This window comes from Pogoniulus pusillus, chromosome Z (genome assembly GCF_015220805.1).
Source record: "Pogoniulus pusillus isolate bPogPus1 chromosome Z, bPogPus1.pri, whole genome shotgun sequence".
Classification (NCBI taxonomy): Eukaryota; Metazoa; Chordata; class Aves; order Piciformes; family Lybiidae; genus Pogoniulus; species Pogoniulus pusillus.
Genome location: NC_087309.1, coordinates 53560257 through 53577796, shown reverse-complemented (window position 1 = coordinate 53577796; position 17540 = coordinate 53560257). Strand labels below are relative to the sequence as shown.

The 17540-nt window shown below is 39.4% G+C and overlaps 1 protein-coding gene across 3 annotated transcripts in view; it reads left to right on the top strand.

The window, feature by feature from the left end:
* The window catches only part of LOC135173722 (zinc-regulated GTPase metalloprotein activator 1B-like), a 30460-nt gene extending 13633 nt beyond the window's left edge, over positions 1–16827 (top strand). The window contains exons 8-16 of one of the 3 annotated variants that reach the window (XM_064140870.1): positions 418–464; positions 1143–1229; positions 2026–2070; positions 5774–5830; positions 7150–7201; positions 11056–11124; positions 11224–11289; positions 15009–15138; positions 15824–16827. In XM_064140870.1, coding sequence (XP_063996940.1) covers positions 418–464; positions 1143–1229; positions 2026–2070; positions 5774–5830; positions 7150–7201; positions 11056–11124; positions 11224–11289; positions 15009–15138; positions 15824–15897 — 627 coding nt within the window. In that variant the 3' untranslated portion in view covers positions 15898–16827. Of the gene's footprint in view, positions 1–417; positions 465–1142; positions 1230–2025; positions 2071–5773; positions 5831–7149; positions 7202–11055; positions 11125–11223; positions 11290–14992; positions 15139–15823 lie in introns of those variants that run through there. The other 2 variants (XM_064140871.1, XM_064140872.1) reach the window with 2 other exon arrangements.
* Positions 16828–17540: the final 713 nt, after the last annotated feature.

The following is a 17540-nucleotide window of genomic DNA, read 5'->3' as shown; positions in this document are numbered from 1 at the left end:
TGTTCTGTGCTCTGTCGAACAGGTGTAATAGCTAGTTGACATCACATTTAGTAAAATTGCTGTCCTTCCACTTTTTCAGGTGTTTTTCCATGGTTGCTGTATGTCATGGTGACTTTCAATGTCACTGTAAATCCAAAAAGTAACTGAATTTAATACAGTTTTCCAAACTTTTAGCATTCTGGTAATAAAAATAATTAAAATAGAGGAATTTTCATAGAAGAAATGACAAGCTTTTATGATGGTGGTGTATACATGTACTTTCTCACCATTGCTTTGCAGAAAAAATTGAGATGCCATTTTCCTCACTATGTTCTTGAAAACATACATCAGCTGAATTGCTTTTGACTCTGGTTATTTGCAAATGAATTGAAATATCATTTGAATGTACTTAATCCAATTGTTTTATTTTTTGTCTAGCACTTGACAGAGGAAAAGCCAGAAGGCCTTGTCAATGAAGCATCTCGGTATGGATGTATAGATCAATTTTATGTATCACGTTAGGAATTGCAGTGTTGCAAAAGTTCATTAGAAATAGCCTCTTCTTTTTTTATTTTCCTCCCTTTCTGCTGTTAAACTAAGTAGATTGGTGTAAAGAGGTAGAAATTACAAATAGTAACTTCATGTTCCATCTGGTCTTTTTGCCAAGACCTGGCTATATTAAGAGAGATTGGATTTTTACCTAAGCAAGGGGGAAAGGCCTGTGTTGGGAGGAGATGCAGTTGCATGCAAGGATCTATAATATGCTTGAAATAGAACTAGAGATAGAGGAGTATTTTTTGCTAGATTGTTAAGGGTAATTGTGAACAGTACAAATCTTGGTAAAGCAAAGAGATTTCATATGTGGCTTTACAAAGAGTATGTGCAAGAGAAATAGGGGCTTGTGTAATTCATGAATTGCCAAACACTTGGTTAAAAGGAACAAAACAAAAACTAGCAAGCCTTTGTAGATTGGTAGACCTCTCTTACATCACGGAAGAGCACCTCAAGGAGAAGTCAGTATTGCTTTAATGATTCTCAGTGTTTTTCTAGTTTGAGATTAACGCTTGCTTTTCTGTACTAACAAAAGCTATGGAGAGAGGCATTCACACTTCACATGAAAAATACTTGTTTATTCATTTTTTTTCTTTTCTCTTGATGAACAGGCAGGTTGCATTAGCTGATCTTATAATTATCAATAAAGTGGATTTGGTTTCAGAGGAAGAATTGAATAAAGTCAGAGCATCTGTCAGGTAATGAAACTTTTGGCATAACTAACTCCGTACTGGCTCAAAGGTGGATTTTATTTTAACATAGTTACTCCCTTCATGCTTTTAATGCAGAAATTAGATGTCACAATTACATCGACACAGATTGTTTGCTCAGAAGGGAGAAAGAGACTGCCCCTTTCTAAATGTATTTCAATGCTTCGATGTGCTTACACATTCTTAGCAGTTTTCCTATCTGGTAAGATTTGATGTTACTTCGTAGGGACAAACCTGTGTCTTAAGTGTCTGTGCTTTTAAGATTTCTGGGCAGTTGTTTCCATTTGTCAGAAATTAGCATCAAGGAACTAAAAATCTGCTTGTTAGTATGAGTTCACTAATAGATGCTTAGATTTCATGAAAGAAGTCCTAAGTAACTGTCATGGGTGCAGAAGAACTAATGGTCTGAATCAAATTAGTGATCAAAGACATGCCCTGTCTTTTTATACTGATACTGTGATGAAGAAAATGAAACTTATATATATATATATATATATACACAACTTCATTTTAGTGATTGAGATTCTGAAAGTAGCAGAGGGTGTCATGAGGAGTCTTGGGTAGGAAAATGTATGTCTTACTTAGAATTTTGTTGCTATAACTCCCAAGCGTTACTTAGGACATGAAAAAGTCACAAAAACAAAGTCTGTCAGGATTTCTTTTGTTTTGTTCAAGAAGTTAACAACAGAGTTGGGGTGGTGGTTATGGTCCTTTCCATGTTTAACTTATTCAAGCAATATATTATGGTTACAATGTCATCTAACTTTGGATTTTTCTATTTTAGGTCAATAAATGGACTTGTTAAAATTCTAGAGACACAAAGATCAAGGTATTTAATGGCCACTGCACCTCGGTGTCAGATGCTGTTTGTTGTCTGATGGTTGTAAATATACTATTAGATCAGTTTGTGGAAAGGAAACTATTCAGTTAAAAGTATTTAATTCAGTATTGACTTTGTGAATAACCATCCAGGTAAAGGAATTTTGTGTTCATACACTCCAGTATGCAGATATTTTTAAAAGATCACTATTTAGCTTATCACTAGTGAGTTGTATTGGACTTTGCAATATAACTGTAGGTACTTCTTGTTTACACAAGATGTGGATTTCACAGAAGTTTAGGTGTTGGGTTTTTTTTTTTCCCAAAACATGCATTTTGTCCTAAACTTAATATGAATATGGCTTTTATTTAAGTTGCATTCTAGTCATTTGCCAAATATGGTTGGGAAGTGTAGAGAATAGTTACTGGTTTTGGCTAATCAGGTAGGGGAAGCTGGTAACTGTAGAATGTGTATTTTGTTTGGTACCCCAGGGTTTTGAAGAGAGGTTCTTGTCTGACTTCAGTGTAAAGATCAACTCAGTTTGCCTTTTCATAAATGTTAATCTTGTTAACATATCTCTTGGCTTTAATTTATTTGAAATTCTATCTGCAAACTGATCACTGGAGGTTTTATGTTCTACTATCAAACAGTTGCACTATGAAAATAATTCTCTTTAGTGACTCCTAGTAGTTCATAAGGGTTAGTCTCATACTGTTTCCATTATTTTGTTCAAGGAGCACAGCAAAAATGCTTAAGTAGCTTTGACAACTTCACACTTTTTTCCTGTCAGCTTGCAAATTCTGTTGGAGAATACTTAAAACTGAGAAAAACAGTACTTACAGATGTGATCATAAATTCTGGTACTGAGAGATGTTTCATATTCATTCATTAATTGCTACTGTAGTGGCTCCCAGTACATAATTTCTCTCAGACCAGGATGTGCATCTATTTTACATGAATTATTCTTTTCAGTGGATTTATTGTCGTTTAAGGACGTAGGCTCAAAACAGCAAGTGTGTATAAACTTGGGAGCAGTTCTTAGCATCAAGCATGTAATGTACACCACTTTTCTTGATACTTGAGAGTTTTGATGTCTCTCTGGAATTTGCTGCAGAATCTATACTTTTGTTAATTTGTCCTATTCTGTGAAATCAGTATTCCTAAATTAGTGTTCTGTAAAGTTGAGTTGTGCTTGAGTAGTATTGATGGCATTTTTCTTTGTGTATTAATGGAAGTGAGACTGCCCTGATTACTCCAGGTTAAATTTAATTGTGATTTTATTGTGATGGTAAATGTCAAATACTTACAGCTAATTTCACAAATTTGGCTATATTTTCTTTTTGAGATTTATGTTACTTACAGTTTGTGTGACATCTATGTAGTGTGGTATTTCTTCATGCAGTATATGCACCTTGGCTGCAGTGTGAATGATTGAAAGGCAAAGGAAGAACAAATTATGTAAGATGTACAGTAAACTTTTGGGAACATGATAGTAATTGAAAAGAACTTAAAAATGAAGAAGAGAAAGTTGTTAATGGAGAAGAAAATAATGAAGTGTAATTCAGGGTTTAGGAAAACACTTACATGAAATAAATTTGCAATAGATTGCTCCAGATGGAATAAGTGGCAGCTTTGTAAGAACAACAGTGGTTTTGCTAAAATAGATGAGGGGTTCCTCCTTCTTTAGTTGGAAGGCAGAGTACAGAAAGAGTAAATGAAATGGTCAGTGAAATGCTTTAGATGGGAAAAATAAGCAAAATTTTTATTGAAAATGTAAAATATCTCATCAATTGCATATTTATAGTTCTGTCCTGGGAAACTAATGCAGGTGTGACACCAAGATTTTGTAACATGAGGGGAAAAAATTAAAATGTTTCTTTAGTTGTTCTGTTGGTATCCAGCACGGCTAACAATTTTGAAGTGGATATTGAACTTCATCCCTTGTGTATTAAGTCAGTATCTGTCTGTGCCCATTATGAAGAGATCTAATACATGAAGTGTAGAATCCACATCAGCGTAATTCTCTGGTGTCTGATGCCACACAGTATTACATTTTGGTTATTAGATTAAGCTGATCTCTGATCAGATGTAGTCTTCAGTGGCAACTTTTGTCTTACTAGTAAATAACTCTTTTGTGAATGACACGTATTGTCTTTACCAGGATAAAAAAAACCCAACAAAATAATAACATTTATATGTATGTTATTTGAGAACATACCTTCTTTACTTGGGAGATTTGTCCCTCAGAAGCCCATGTTAAAAAGAGACTGATAGAGCACTTTCCCGAGTGTTTCTGTATAATTTTTCAGAACAGTGCTGAGAACACCTGGCACTGAGCTATTCCTGAACTTTAGAGAGGGATCCTTGGTGTTTTACATTACAACCCTTTCATAGAATCACAGAATCAGTCAGAGTTGGAAGGGACCACAAGGATCATCTAGTTCCAACCCCCCTGCCATGGGCAGGGACACCCTACCCTAGAAGAGGCTGACCGGAGCCACATCCAGCCTGGCCTTAAACACCTCCAGGGATAGGACCTCAGCCACCATCCTGGGCAACCCACTCCAGGCTCTCAGCATTCTCATGGTGAAGAACTTCCTCCCCACGTCCAGCCTGAACCTACCCATCTCCAGCTTCGCTCCATTCCCTCTAGTCCTGTCACTCCCTGGTATACTGAGAAGTCCCTTCCCAGCTTTTTTGTGGGCCTTTAGATAAGGAAAGGCCACAGTAAGGTCACCTCAGAGCCTCCTCTTTTCCAGAATGAACAGCCCCAACTTTTTCAGTCTGTCCTCATAGGAGAGGTGCTCCAAGCCTCTGATCATCCCAGTGGCCCTTCTCTGGACACTCTCCAGCATGTCCACATCCTTGTAATGGGGACTCCAGAACTGGACACAGCACTCCATGTGGGGTCTCATCAGAGCAGAGTAGAGGGGGAGAATCACCTCCCTTGACCTGCTGGCCGTACTTCTCCTGATGCAGCCCAGAATCTGGTTGGCCCTCCAGGCCATCTTCGAAGCTAATTCATAAAGCTGCTGCTGAGTGTAAAGTTCTAATTCTGGAAGCCTCTTCGTTAACCTGTCCTATGTTCCTCGTCTTTAGCTACATGTAATTATTTGCATTTAGAAAGCTGTCAGTTGCCATTAGTAGTGAAACCTATAGCCTGCATTGCTTCTGTAAAAAAAACCAAAAACAACCCCCCCAAAAACCAACGAATGCTTTTTAGGCAATTTGTAGGTAGTTTTTCTGTCTATTCTGTGTTATATCTGTATTGCATTTTAAGTTTGTCTGTTTCAGATATTAGAGCTGAAATTTTTCTCAGTAGCATTTGTGTGACAGTATGAACTACATATGTTCTGGAAGTTTGTGTATGCTTTGGGAGGACTTAAATTAAAGGTATAGAGTAGTTGCTGGGAAAAACTTCAGAAGTCCTTTTCCCATTTGGGGAAAACCAATTATTATTCAGGTATCCAGTATGAAGTAGTTGCCTTGGAAAAGACTTCGTGTTTTACTATATTTTTAAGTCTCCTTTCTGTGATTACAAATGAACACTGTATTTATTAACTACCAACATTCAAAAATAAGTCTTAGAATTGATGACATTAGTATGGTAAACAGAAAAACAAACAGGCTCCATCTTAAAGATAATTATTTAAGTATTCGCAGCATTTAAATGTAGCAAAAATGCAATGCTTTCTTTCTACCCTCTCTTTAGAGTTGATCTCTCCGATGTCTTGGACCTGCATGCGTTTGACAGTTTATCTGGATTAAGGTATGAAGGTAGTTTCACTTTCTTTTTAGTTGCAGATCATGTGTATTGTATAAACATGTGCACACTTAAATCCTGTCTCAGATTTGTGTCAAGAGTTTCTGTTAGAAATTGTTGTGTAGTCACTTGTTTGAAGTTCTTGCTTTTTAAGTGGCAAGTTGAGGTTGAGAAGTTTTCTCCATTTGAAATGGATGCAACATGGTTGAAGAGTGAAATCAGTGGTGAGAGGAGAAGGACTTCCTGTTCACTTTGTGTGCTGAAGTTTAGCAAGAGAGCAAGGAGTACTGAAGCAATCGTGACGGGAAGGAGAAAGTGTCTAGGTGTGCCCTGAAATGACTGGAAACCATCAAGAGTTCTGGATTCTGTGGAGCGCAGCGTAAGAAAACAACAAGCAGAAAGTATGAGAAATAAGGGTGTGAAATGTTTCTTCTGCATCAGTCAGTACATTTTTCTGCCATCATTAAGGGCTTCTTAAAATTAAGTCATCACAGCAGTAGGAGACATTTTTATGGGCAGGCTTCTGTGAAGTAGCAGAGAGGTGTTGTCATAGTGACTTCTTCTGGGTGTTGGATACAAGACAGAGAGAATGTCCTCTGGTATGGAAGCAGCATTTGAAGACATCTTGTACTGTTTTAATTAAGACAGATGCAGGTGTGTAAACCAAAGGTGCAGTAAAATTTTATGTTGTCAGACAAAATGTTACAACCCTATGTCTTAGTTTGTAAAACAAGTCCCCAGGTTCATTTGTGAAGTAGAGAGGACCTGTTGTAAGCTAGTAGGCATACAGGAGAGTAAGAACCAGCTGAACAGCAGAGTTGAAGTCTGGAATAGAGTGTTTGACTTGAGAGTTACAGATTGCCCTATCACATGCAACAGCTTTGTGTACTTTTTTCTTCATGCTTTTCAAATACATCCTCTATATTTTTTTAATCAACATCTAAATAATTTGACAAACTAGTGATTTATTTTCCCTTTGTACTTTGATAATTGACTGTCCTACACAATGCGGTATCAGTTGTACTTCTTGAAGTACAAATATTTTAAGTCCCACATGTGTTGCTGATCATTCCTATGATCTATTTGTGTTTGTACTTAGAATGTTGCAAGTGTTTTTTTTTTTAACACAAACCACTAATTAGATGAAACCAATATAGTTTAAAGTCTATATTTTGAGATTAGAACTGAACAGTTGGAGCTTGAGTATATAGTCTGTCTTTGATATATTAGTTTTGTTCTGCAATACTGAAGTTTATTTAAATTTTGAAGTAACAACACTTTGTCCATCCTCCTCAAATGCAATATTTAACTGTACTCATTTTCAGTTTGCAGAAAAAGCTTGAGCATGTAAAGACAACACATGCACATCTAGATAAGGTAATTACCAAAAGAGCTGCTTTAGTCTTTTTGTAACAACAGGACTCTTCAGGGTAAATGCAGGCATTGTATGCTAACCATGTTATCTTTTTCAGAAGATTTCAGTTAGGGATTATGTGTTTTAAGGTCTTTGGTGAATTACATGGATTACATATATGGAATATACTTTGCTGGAGGTAGATTCTAAATGGATATAGAAAGTCTTTCTGAAATAGCTTATGGGCTTCCAGGTAGTCACATCGTTCATAGATTCATAGGGCTGATATTACTGAAACAGGCAGATAGCATTAATATTTACTATTTGCAGTCAATTCCTAAATTTGTAGCCAGTCTTTATCCTGTAGATTTACTTTCCAAGTGTCTTCTGTGTATGTAGATACCAGGGAGATGTTCTTCATGACTTTGCATTTTTTGAAGATACAGTAAAACTTCAACGTGTAGTTAAGCATTTAGAGATTTCTGTTCTATGAGTGCTTCCTATTGCTTTCATGAGAAATAGTAACAATTTAGCCTGTAACAGTGAAGTAGATTCTGCCCTATAAACAGGGTATCAATCCTTTAGCATTTTTTTAGCATTTTTGTTGATGTTATTTTTGGTATGCCAAATGAAACTCCATAATTGTACTCCCTCTTCCCACCCTGATACTTAACACAGTGTATGTTTATATCAGGGCAGAATCTTGCAAATGCAAGTAGCATTTCTGTCTTTATGGCTTTTATTTGAGCAAATACAATATCTAATTTCAGAGATTAATTTAAGGAAGAAAGATCTTATCCATTGTACCTATAGAATTTAAGCAGTTATATGCCAGTTGCATTTTCTAACAACCTATCATTTTCATGATGTACAGATGTAACTAGAAAGTTTCCCTTTCATTCATTTATGATTTCCCGTTTTTTTTTCTGCTTCAAAAAAGTAGGACAGTCTTAAATCAGGGAATTGCTGGATTTATCACCTGGCAAACAAAACATATAAATACTGATTTGAGTTCTGGGAAGAAAAAAATAATTAAAAACAATGTCACTTACATGAACACCTCTCCCTTTTTTCCCCAACTTGCCTTGTTTTTTTTCCATGGAGTACACTTAGTACATACGGAAGTTGAAGTGTTTTTGTAACAATTTTCTGTTCCTTGTCACTACTGTGTTCTTTAGAGTTCCTTTTTGCCTGTGGTGTGTCCCTACTCTGTGGAGAAACAAGTTTCAGTAAACAGTCTTTCAGGGGTTTGTGTGCACCCTTTGGTATGGCATGGCATACCTCTTCCAAAGAGTTTCAGTCTCAAGTGGCTGGAGGTCTCTTGGTTTAACAAGGTGCCAAGTGTTTCTCTGCCCAAAGATGTGAGGGATTTTTTTTTTACTGTTTCAGAGCTGGGTGGAACGTGTTGTAGGATGCACAAGGCAGCTCTTGGCCTCCTCCCAGACTCCTCAGCAGCCTCCTGCTATGTACACCTTGTATGCTGACATATACTTAAAAGGGTTATGTGAACATCCATAGGTTATAGTCTCCACCCTTGATATCATCAGAAACTGAATATATACCTCGTACATATTCCACTTCTTGTCATTGAGAGTTAGACTGTAAGGGTTAATGTTTGGCAGTCAAAGTAAATATGTTAAAAATTGTTGAATTTTAACCTCAGTCTCCTACCAGGTGGATAATGGAGGTAGTATCATAAGGGTCTAAATGTATGTTTTTCCACTGCAGACTCCACTCTTTGGTATTGATTATTAAGGTTAGCACTGCTTACTGTAAAATTCTGCCCTGTTCCTGCAAAACACCAAACCAGACACTCTGCTGTTTAATTTACTTGTTGTGTTTTACTATACAAGCAAATACTCATGCAAACAGTACAACCACAGAGTAACACCACTGTTGGACATCCATTTGATTTCTGAATCCAATAGTTGTAGTTACAGCCAGAACCGAAATGTATGGTGGTGACCAGAGTTGATTTGATCTAACATGGCCACCTCCTCATCTGGATGACTTAGATTTTTCCAGAGCTTGTTTCACATCCTGTAACCATGTTAAGTTCCAACCTTTCTCCTGGGCTTGTTAGTCCTTAGCTCCCAGTTGTAGATCTGTGAAGGACTTCTCCCTTTGCTAAGCCTCAGTTTGTAGGGTGGGAGCATAGAGCTTTTTTCATCCCCTTCTGACACTTTAACAACTGCAATTGCCATGAGACTGATCTCCCACCTGCATCTGGTGTGTAGACCCCAAAATTGTACTCTTAGTCGCTCCTTGATCAATAAGATGTTCTGCAAGGTTTTCAGATGATACCAAAGGGACAGTATTGGTTGTGCTTAGCTGTCAGAGCTTTTGATCTAAGACTTAAGCGTTTTTTGAGCCCATTTCATGTTATTTTTAACAGAGCAGGAGTCACAATATCCACAGCTGATTGACACTTGTTCCCAGTCCCTCCATGGGGCTGTTTTTGTGAGGTTGGATGGACTGAGCTCAACATACAATCAGTACATCCCAGAGATTTCCTAAGTTTGCAAGTATCTTCCTCTAGTTTCCCAGAACCACCACAGCTACTGCAGAAACAACTTGTAAGGGCAACTGCTGTCTGTATCCTGCCTTGTTTTAATTCAAGTAAAAAGTGATAGAGTGTTTGCACTTTGGACAGTGGTGCTCCCATTACTGCAGCACTGTAACATGGACTGCCTGATAGGACTGTCTTAAACTGGCTTATAGTTTCCATGGTAGATTGAATGACTTGACACATAGCTTTCCCTTCAGCCAGTTTGGTGTTACTAGCTGCTAAGTTCTGATCCAGCAGTAAAGTAGCACATCTCCCAGTTATCTACAGATGGTAGTTGTATGCTTTTTTGCAATGCTTGGGATAGTTTTCTTGGATGCTGACCCTGGGAGATGTATGGGATTGAAGCTGGCACCATCTTGTGTCTTCATCTTTCTGCCCCACTAGGGCTTACACAGGTCCCTGATTTTTGCAACAGTTCGTATATTGTCTGCATATGTCCCCACAGATGTAGTGGGTACACCACTCACACTAGAACACATGTGATTCCCAGTACTAGAACTAAGGTTTTTTCTTGGATTCCCCAAGCCACTGCAGCAGTGAACTCTACTCTGCTGAGACCTCACTGGATGTACTGCATCCACCTTTGGGACCCACAGCACAGAAAAGACATGAGTCTGTGGGAGTGGTTTCAGAGGGGGGGCCACAAAAGTAATCAGAGGGCTGATGCACCTGCTGTGAGGAAGAGGTAAGAAATCTTGGACTGTTCAGCCTGGAGAAGAAAATGCTCCAGGAAGACCTTATTGAGGCCTTTCGATACCAAAAGGGGGCCTACAAGAAAAGCAAAGACTTTTTACCCAGGACCTCTAGTTCTGTGTGGCTTTCTGCTCCTTTTTTCTTCAGACATCTTTACTTTCAGAATTCATTCCTATGTAGTCTATAAAAAGCTTCTCATAACAGGCAAGTACAGATAAGTGAAAAATATATTGATTATGAAGATCAGAAATTGTAACAAACGTTAGTATGCCAAGAAAATAGCTTTATTAAACATCTTTGAAAGAGCGATCTTGTTTGCCTTGGTGTTTCTATGCTTTCTTTGAGAACAGAGAGCAGCTACAGGGAAGAATTGTGAGGTGAAAGCTGATAGCGTTAAACTATTCAAAGTATTGTCTGTGCCCCCGTAAGTGCACATCCAACAGAATAAAAAAATGGTAGCATGATGTATCAAAGCAGAATAGAAGTACAGAATTAAACAAAAATGCATACAAGTGTATAGCTGCTTTTCAGTGAGGCCAAATTGTAAAGAACACTTTTTGAAAGTCATGAGATGTTTATTCAGCGTGGTAATAATGTGGGTCCTTCCATTTGCAGGGCATAACTACAGTAACATTTGAAGTTCTAGGCAGTATAAGAGAAGAAGACTTAAATATCTTTATTCAAGTAAGTGATACATCATTGTGAACTGAAAAAATATTCTGAGTTTTTATAGAGAATGATCCTGTACCATTGTGTTCATGAATGTATTTTTGCCTTTCAAAGAATCTCCTGTGGGAGAAGAACTTGAAAGATAAGGCTGGACACAGCATGGATGTCATAAGACTGAAGGTTAGTCAGAAGTGACCAACTTGTTTGTTTTGTGTTTTACACCTTAAAGCTGTGGTATGCCATCAGTTACAGACCTACCGAAGGTGCTAATGGATCACTGTATAAGAACAGATGAAATAGAATAGTCATCTGTAACTGTTTTGTGCAGAGACAGTTTGTTACCTGCTGACTGGTGGAACTTTTCAGAAGGAGATAGCTGACAGGGAAGCAAACGTTGATCCTCCTGGATTTGAATTGAGAGGGGACATGTACAGTCCCATACGTCACTGACAGAGTTAATAATCAGGACATAGTTTAAGAACTTTTTTGTCTCCACCACCACGAAAGTTCCATCTGTCTCTCATAAATGTTTCCTTATCTAGGGACTGAATACTCTGGATAGCTATCAGTAATTAACAGTTGATGGCATAATATGCAGAAGGTGAATTTGGCATAATACAGCTGTGTAGTACTAGCTTTTCTCTACATTTACAACTTTTTACAGTACTGTCAGACTATGGCTTTAATGAGGCAGCCCTTAACAATTCATCTGCATGGGCGCTTCGTCTTTTTCAGTTGCATGGTTTTGAGAGGATTATAGGTGAGAATTTAGGATATTTTTTTTTATTATTTACTTAGTTGCTTGGTGTAAGGAAAATGAAAAAGAAAATAATATATGTCATTTAGTAGGCTGTAAGAAATAAAAGAAGACATGTTCTGATTTGTTTTCTGAGACCAGTTCTGCATCATGGATAGCAACATAATTATTTTCATATCATTGGAAAAAAGGGTTGTATGATTGCATTTTCACAGTATCACAGTATTATCAGGGTTGGAAGAGACCTCACAGATCATCAAGTCCAACCCTTTACCACAGAGCTCAAGGCTAGACCATGGCACCAAGTGCCACGTCCAATCCTGCCTTGAAGTGCCCCAGGGACGGCGACTCCACCACCTCCCCGGGCAGCCCATTCCAGTGTCCAATGACTCTCTCAGTGAAGAACTTTCTCCTCACCTCCAGCCTAAATTTCCCCTGGCGCAGCCTGAGGCTGTGTCCTCTTGTTCTGGCGCTGGCCACCTGAGAGAAGAGAGCAACCTCCTCCTGGCCACAACCACCCCTCAGGTAGTTGTAGACAGCAATAAGGTCACCCCTGAGCCTCCTCTTCTCCAGGCTAAACAATCCCAGCTCCCTCAGCCTCTCCTTGTAGGGCTTGTGCTCAAGGCCTCTCACCAGCCTCGTCACCCTTCTCTGGACATGCTCAAGCATCTCAATGTCCCTCCTAAACTGGGGGGCCCAGAACTGAACACAGGACTCAAGGTGTGGTCTAACCAGTGCAGAGTCCAGGGGCAGAATGACCTCCCTGCTCCTGCTGACCACACCATTCCTGATGCAGGCCAGGATGCCACTGGCTCTCTTGGCCACCTGGGCACACTGCTGGCTCATGTTCAGGCGGGTATCAATCAGCACCCCCAGATCCCTCTCTGTCTGGCTGCTCTCCAGCCACTCCGACCCCAGCCTGTATCTCTGCATGGGGTTGTTGTGGCCAAAGTGCAGCACCCTGCACTTGGAGCTATTGAACCCCATCCCATTGGACTCTGCCCATCTGTGCAGGCGGTCAAGGTCCTGCTGCAGAGCCCTTCTGCCCTCCAACCCAGCCACATCTGCCCCCAGCTTAGTGTCATCTGCAAACTTGCTGATGACTGACTCGATGCCCTCATCCAGATCATCTATGAAGATGTTAAAGAGGATGGGGCCCAGCACTGATCCCTGAGGGACACCACTAGTGACTGGCCACCAGCTGGATGTGGCACCATTCACCACCACTCTCTGGGTCTGGCCCTCCAGCCAGTTCCTAACCCAGCACAGAGTGTTGCCATCCAAGCCATGGGCTGACAGCTTAGCCAGCAGTTTGCTGTGGGGGACAGTGTCAAAGGCCTTGCTGAAGTCCAGATAGACCACATCCACAGGCCTCCCCACATCCACCAAGCGGGTCACCTGATCATAGAAGGAGATCAGGTTGGAGAGGCAGGATCTGCCCTTCCTAAACCCATGCTGGCTGGACCTGAGCCCTTTGCCATCCCTCAGGTGCGCTCTTATCACCCCCAAGATAACCTGCTCCATCAGTTTCCCTGGCACTGAGGTCAGGCTGACAGGTCTGTAGTTCCCAGGTTCCTCCATCCGATCCTTCTTGTGGATGGGGACCACGTTGGCCATTTTCCAGTCTCCTGGGACCTCTCTGGTGAGCCAGGACTGCTGGAAAATGATGGAGAGTGGCTTGGCCAACTCATCTGCCAGCTCTCTCAGCACCCTGGGATGGATCCCATCTGGTCCCATGGACTTGTGGGTGTCCAGGTGGCTCAGCAGGTCCTGAACTAATTCTTCATGAATTTCCAGGGGAACACACTGCTCCCTGACCCCATCCCCCAGTTCAAGAGGCCACAGCAACAGAAGAATACCTTTGTCCTCCCCTTGCTGACAAACAAAAGGAATTATCCACTGGTGCATCTTCAGCTATGCACAACTACATTTTTATTTTACTGAGCTCTGAAATCAAAGTTATTCTTCAGGAGATCTGAGGCCTGTAATAAGTAGTGATGACCCTCAGTCACAGAGTTACACCCAAAGCAAATGACTCCTTGGTAACTACAGAATCAATTCCAAAGTTTGTGGCTTTTATGTTTATATCCTTCCTGTAGTCATAATCTTTTTAGGAGTAATAGTCGAAGAATCATCCAGGTTGGAAGAGACCTCCAAGATCATCCACTCCAACCTAGCACCCAGCCCTAGCCAGTCAATTAGACCATGGCACTAAGTGCCTCATCCAGTCTTCTCCTGAACACCTCCAGGGACGGTGCCTCCACCACCTCTCTGGGCAGACCATTCCAATGGCAAATCACTCTCTCTAGGAAGAACTTCCTCTTAACATCCAGCCTATACTTCCCCCAGCACAACTTGAGACTGTGTCCCCTTGTTCTGTTGCTGGTTGCCTGGGAGAACAGACCAACCCCCAGATGGCTACAGCCTCCCTTCAGGTAGCTGTAGACAGCAATGAGGTTACCTCTGAGCCTCCTCTTCTCCAGGCTAAACAACCCTAAGACATCAAATGCAGACCCTTTTTTTTTTCAATAAATATTTTCCCCCTTTTTTTTTCTTTAGGGAAGTATGAGATACCTGTCTTTTACTAATACCTATTTAGTGTTCCTCTAACATAGTTTATAATATTTTTTTACATAAAGTGATGGAAACTTACAATACAACTTTCAATATGTGGGTGAAAGGGTGCACTCTGACAGTGCACTCTTTAGATCCTCTCTAATCCTGTTGCTCGTTGTTTTACTTCACAAATGCTTGTTTGGTCTCCAAAATTCAAAGATTCTGTTTCAGCATAGTCAGTATAATGAGCATGAGAGCTTAATCAAAGTAATCTGAAATCAGATGGGTTTGCTTATTTTACGTCCTCTTTGCTGGCAGTCATGGTGTCATACACCATATGTATATATATATTTAAAATGGAATACTAGCTGATGACATTGTATTTGTGTTCAAACATACTAGGTGTTGACCAAATGAGGAACAGAAGGGAGAGTGTGTTAAAGTGTAATTATTAGCCCTGACAAAACAAGGAGATGTGAGAATGTTGCTAGAAATACTTGTCCCTGCTTGGCCTAGGGTTTTCCCCCTCAAATATTCAATTTTAAAAGATCTGTTTATATATCCTAACAGTTATTTTTCTGATAAGGGACTGGTATCTATTCAAGGCAAATCTCATCAGGTAATAGTCCAAGGTGTCCATGAGCTGTATGATCTGGAAGAGACAGCAGTAGCCTGGAAAGAAAATGAAAAAAGAACAAATAGACTGGTCCTCATAGGTAAGAGAAAATAGCACAGATATGACTTTAAGAAGCTGTTCTTGCATCAAGCAATCCTGTGACTTGTTCATTGTAAAAAACTTGACCTAAATTAGTCAGAATAATAGCAGTGACTATATTCAGCATCACTTTCACTAAAAGGTTTATCTATCAAGGCCTCCTGCAATTTTATATGCCAAGCTGAGAGGAATCTACTGTACCATTTTTAATGACTTTAAAATAAAATCAAATAAAAATAAAGTAAAACAAAAGATGATGTATTTGGAAATTATGTTGGCATATTTAATGCTATTTTTAAATGCCATAGTTATAAATATGGTGATGGAAATGGTTTGAAAGGTTGATCAAATATTCAGCAAATTTAATGAAGGTGATTATAGCCACTAAAATGTACAAAATCTACTTTTGTTTCTGAAAAGATTCTCTTTTTTTGCTTTGAAAAATGTTTTTGTGACCAAAAACTCCCAATTTTTCTTTCTTTCCCTTATTTGTACAGCTTGAAGTTTGGTTTTGCCTATAAAACCTGAAGTTAACCTTGTTGCCTGCATGTTAATGTTAATAATACTTTTCTCACTCATTTATTCAGTAAACATTTTCTTTGCTGAGAAAACTGGCAGATTCCTGCTCAAATATGTTTTATGTAATATGATGTAAAATATAGTTGGCTAATATATTTCTTTTATAGGCAGGAACTTGGATAAGGAGACCATCAAAGAAGTATTCATAGCCACTGTGACAGAGAAACAAGGAAACAGTTGACATCAAACTGCAAAAAAAAGAAATGTAAAGCTTGTGCTTAACTCTGCAAGCTTTGTATGACAGAAGGGACTGAATGAAATGCTGTGTCTTAGTTCAGTTTTGCCCTTTCAGTTTACACAACAGTTAAAGCCTGAAGTCTTCCTAAGAATCACAGCTGAAGATCAGCTCTTGCAGTCTAGAATCAAACACCGAATTCTACCATTTTGGATTTGCCTTAATTTGTGTACCTGTGCAGAAATGCATATAGGCAAAAGGCTGTTGTTAATGCTGTATGTGAAGTAATGTGGTAGGAATATGGTTATGCATGTTTAAAGCTTAGTGCTTTTTCCAGCTGTTTTACTGCTGTGTATGAAACAACAGTGATTTATGGCAGATGATGTAATCCCAGTAAGAAGTGCTTAGTGTTTGCTACTAAACTGTCATATTTTTCCACTTGCCTTGTGGTTTTTGAATGTGTGCATGCATTTGAGGGACTGCTAGAGCTGTTGTATAAATGAAACTAAAGATGTGTAGACAGCAGAGGCTCAAGACCACGTGGAATGTATATTGTCTCCATGATGGCTATGAACGCAGTGTTCAGTCACATAGTCAGTGCTGACATGTAGCTGACCTCAACGACGTTCAATGCCATGACCAGGATTTGGAGGCTGGGGATAGCACATTTTCACTGTGTCGTTTAGAGTGCTCTGCATGATTTAGTTTGGGGTTCTCTGACACTGATTTTGGGGTGCTGTTTTGAAAACTTAGTTTGAAACTTTCACCTTTGTGCTCATTGCTTTTTTAATTTAGACTATAATTTCTTGCCCTGTACCTTCTTCAGTAGTCATCATTAGTTTCTTAGCTTTAGAGAGATGTGTTAATTACAGCTGGGTGAATGCAGAGTGACTGAATGCAAGAAGATAAGGTGAAATAAAAAAATGTTTCAAAACAGTTCTAGGATATGCAGCAGATATTCTGAAGAATTAACACTTTAGTGCTACAGGAATGCTTGATGTGTCTGGGTAACTAGAAATTGTTTTCAGTAGCTGTGGTATGCTACTTGTCATATACCTAATATTTGCTTGAGGATAAAGGGTGCACCAAGCTGGAAAAAAAAAACACACCAAAAAAAGCCCCCCCCAAAAAAACCCAAACAAACAAAAACCACCAATGAAGGCCACTCCCTTAACAGCAGACTTAAAAAAATGCAGTATGCTTCTGCTAAAATACATTAGTTTGGCATTTGTTTCCAAAGAACTGAGGAGGGAAACATTGTTAATCTGTCACTGCACAGAACTGCTGTCTCATTTGATAAGTGTCCACTAAGTTAGAGTTCTTAGTCTGCCAGTGGATACATATCAGACATGACTTCATTCCTCACATCACCAGGGGTTTTAGATAGCTTGAAGAAGTTTCCAGAAATTAACTATTTCTGTAAATTAAAGCAAGACAGACAGAAAGAAGAATCTACTTATTATTTTTTTCCTGTTTAGCAGTGTTGGTGGTATTTGAGTGGGATGGATATATTGTTGAGTGACATCATGACATCTTCCCTTTCAATTGGACTTCAGCAAAGCCTTTGGCACTGTCTGCCACAAGAAGCTCCTAGCCAAGCTGGCAGCTCATGGTTTGGACAGATTCAGTCTGTGCTGGATCAAGAACTG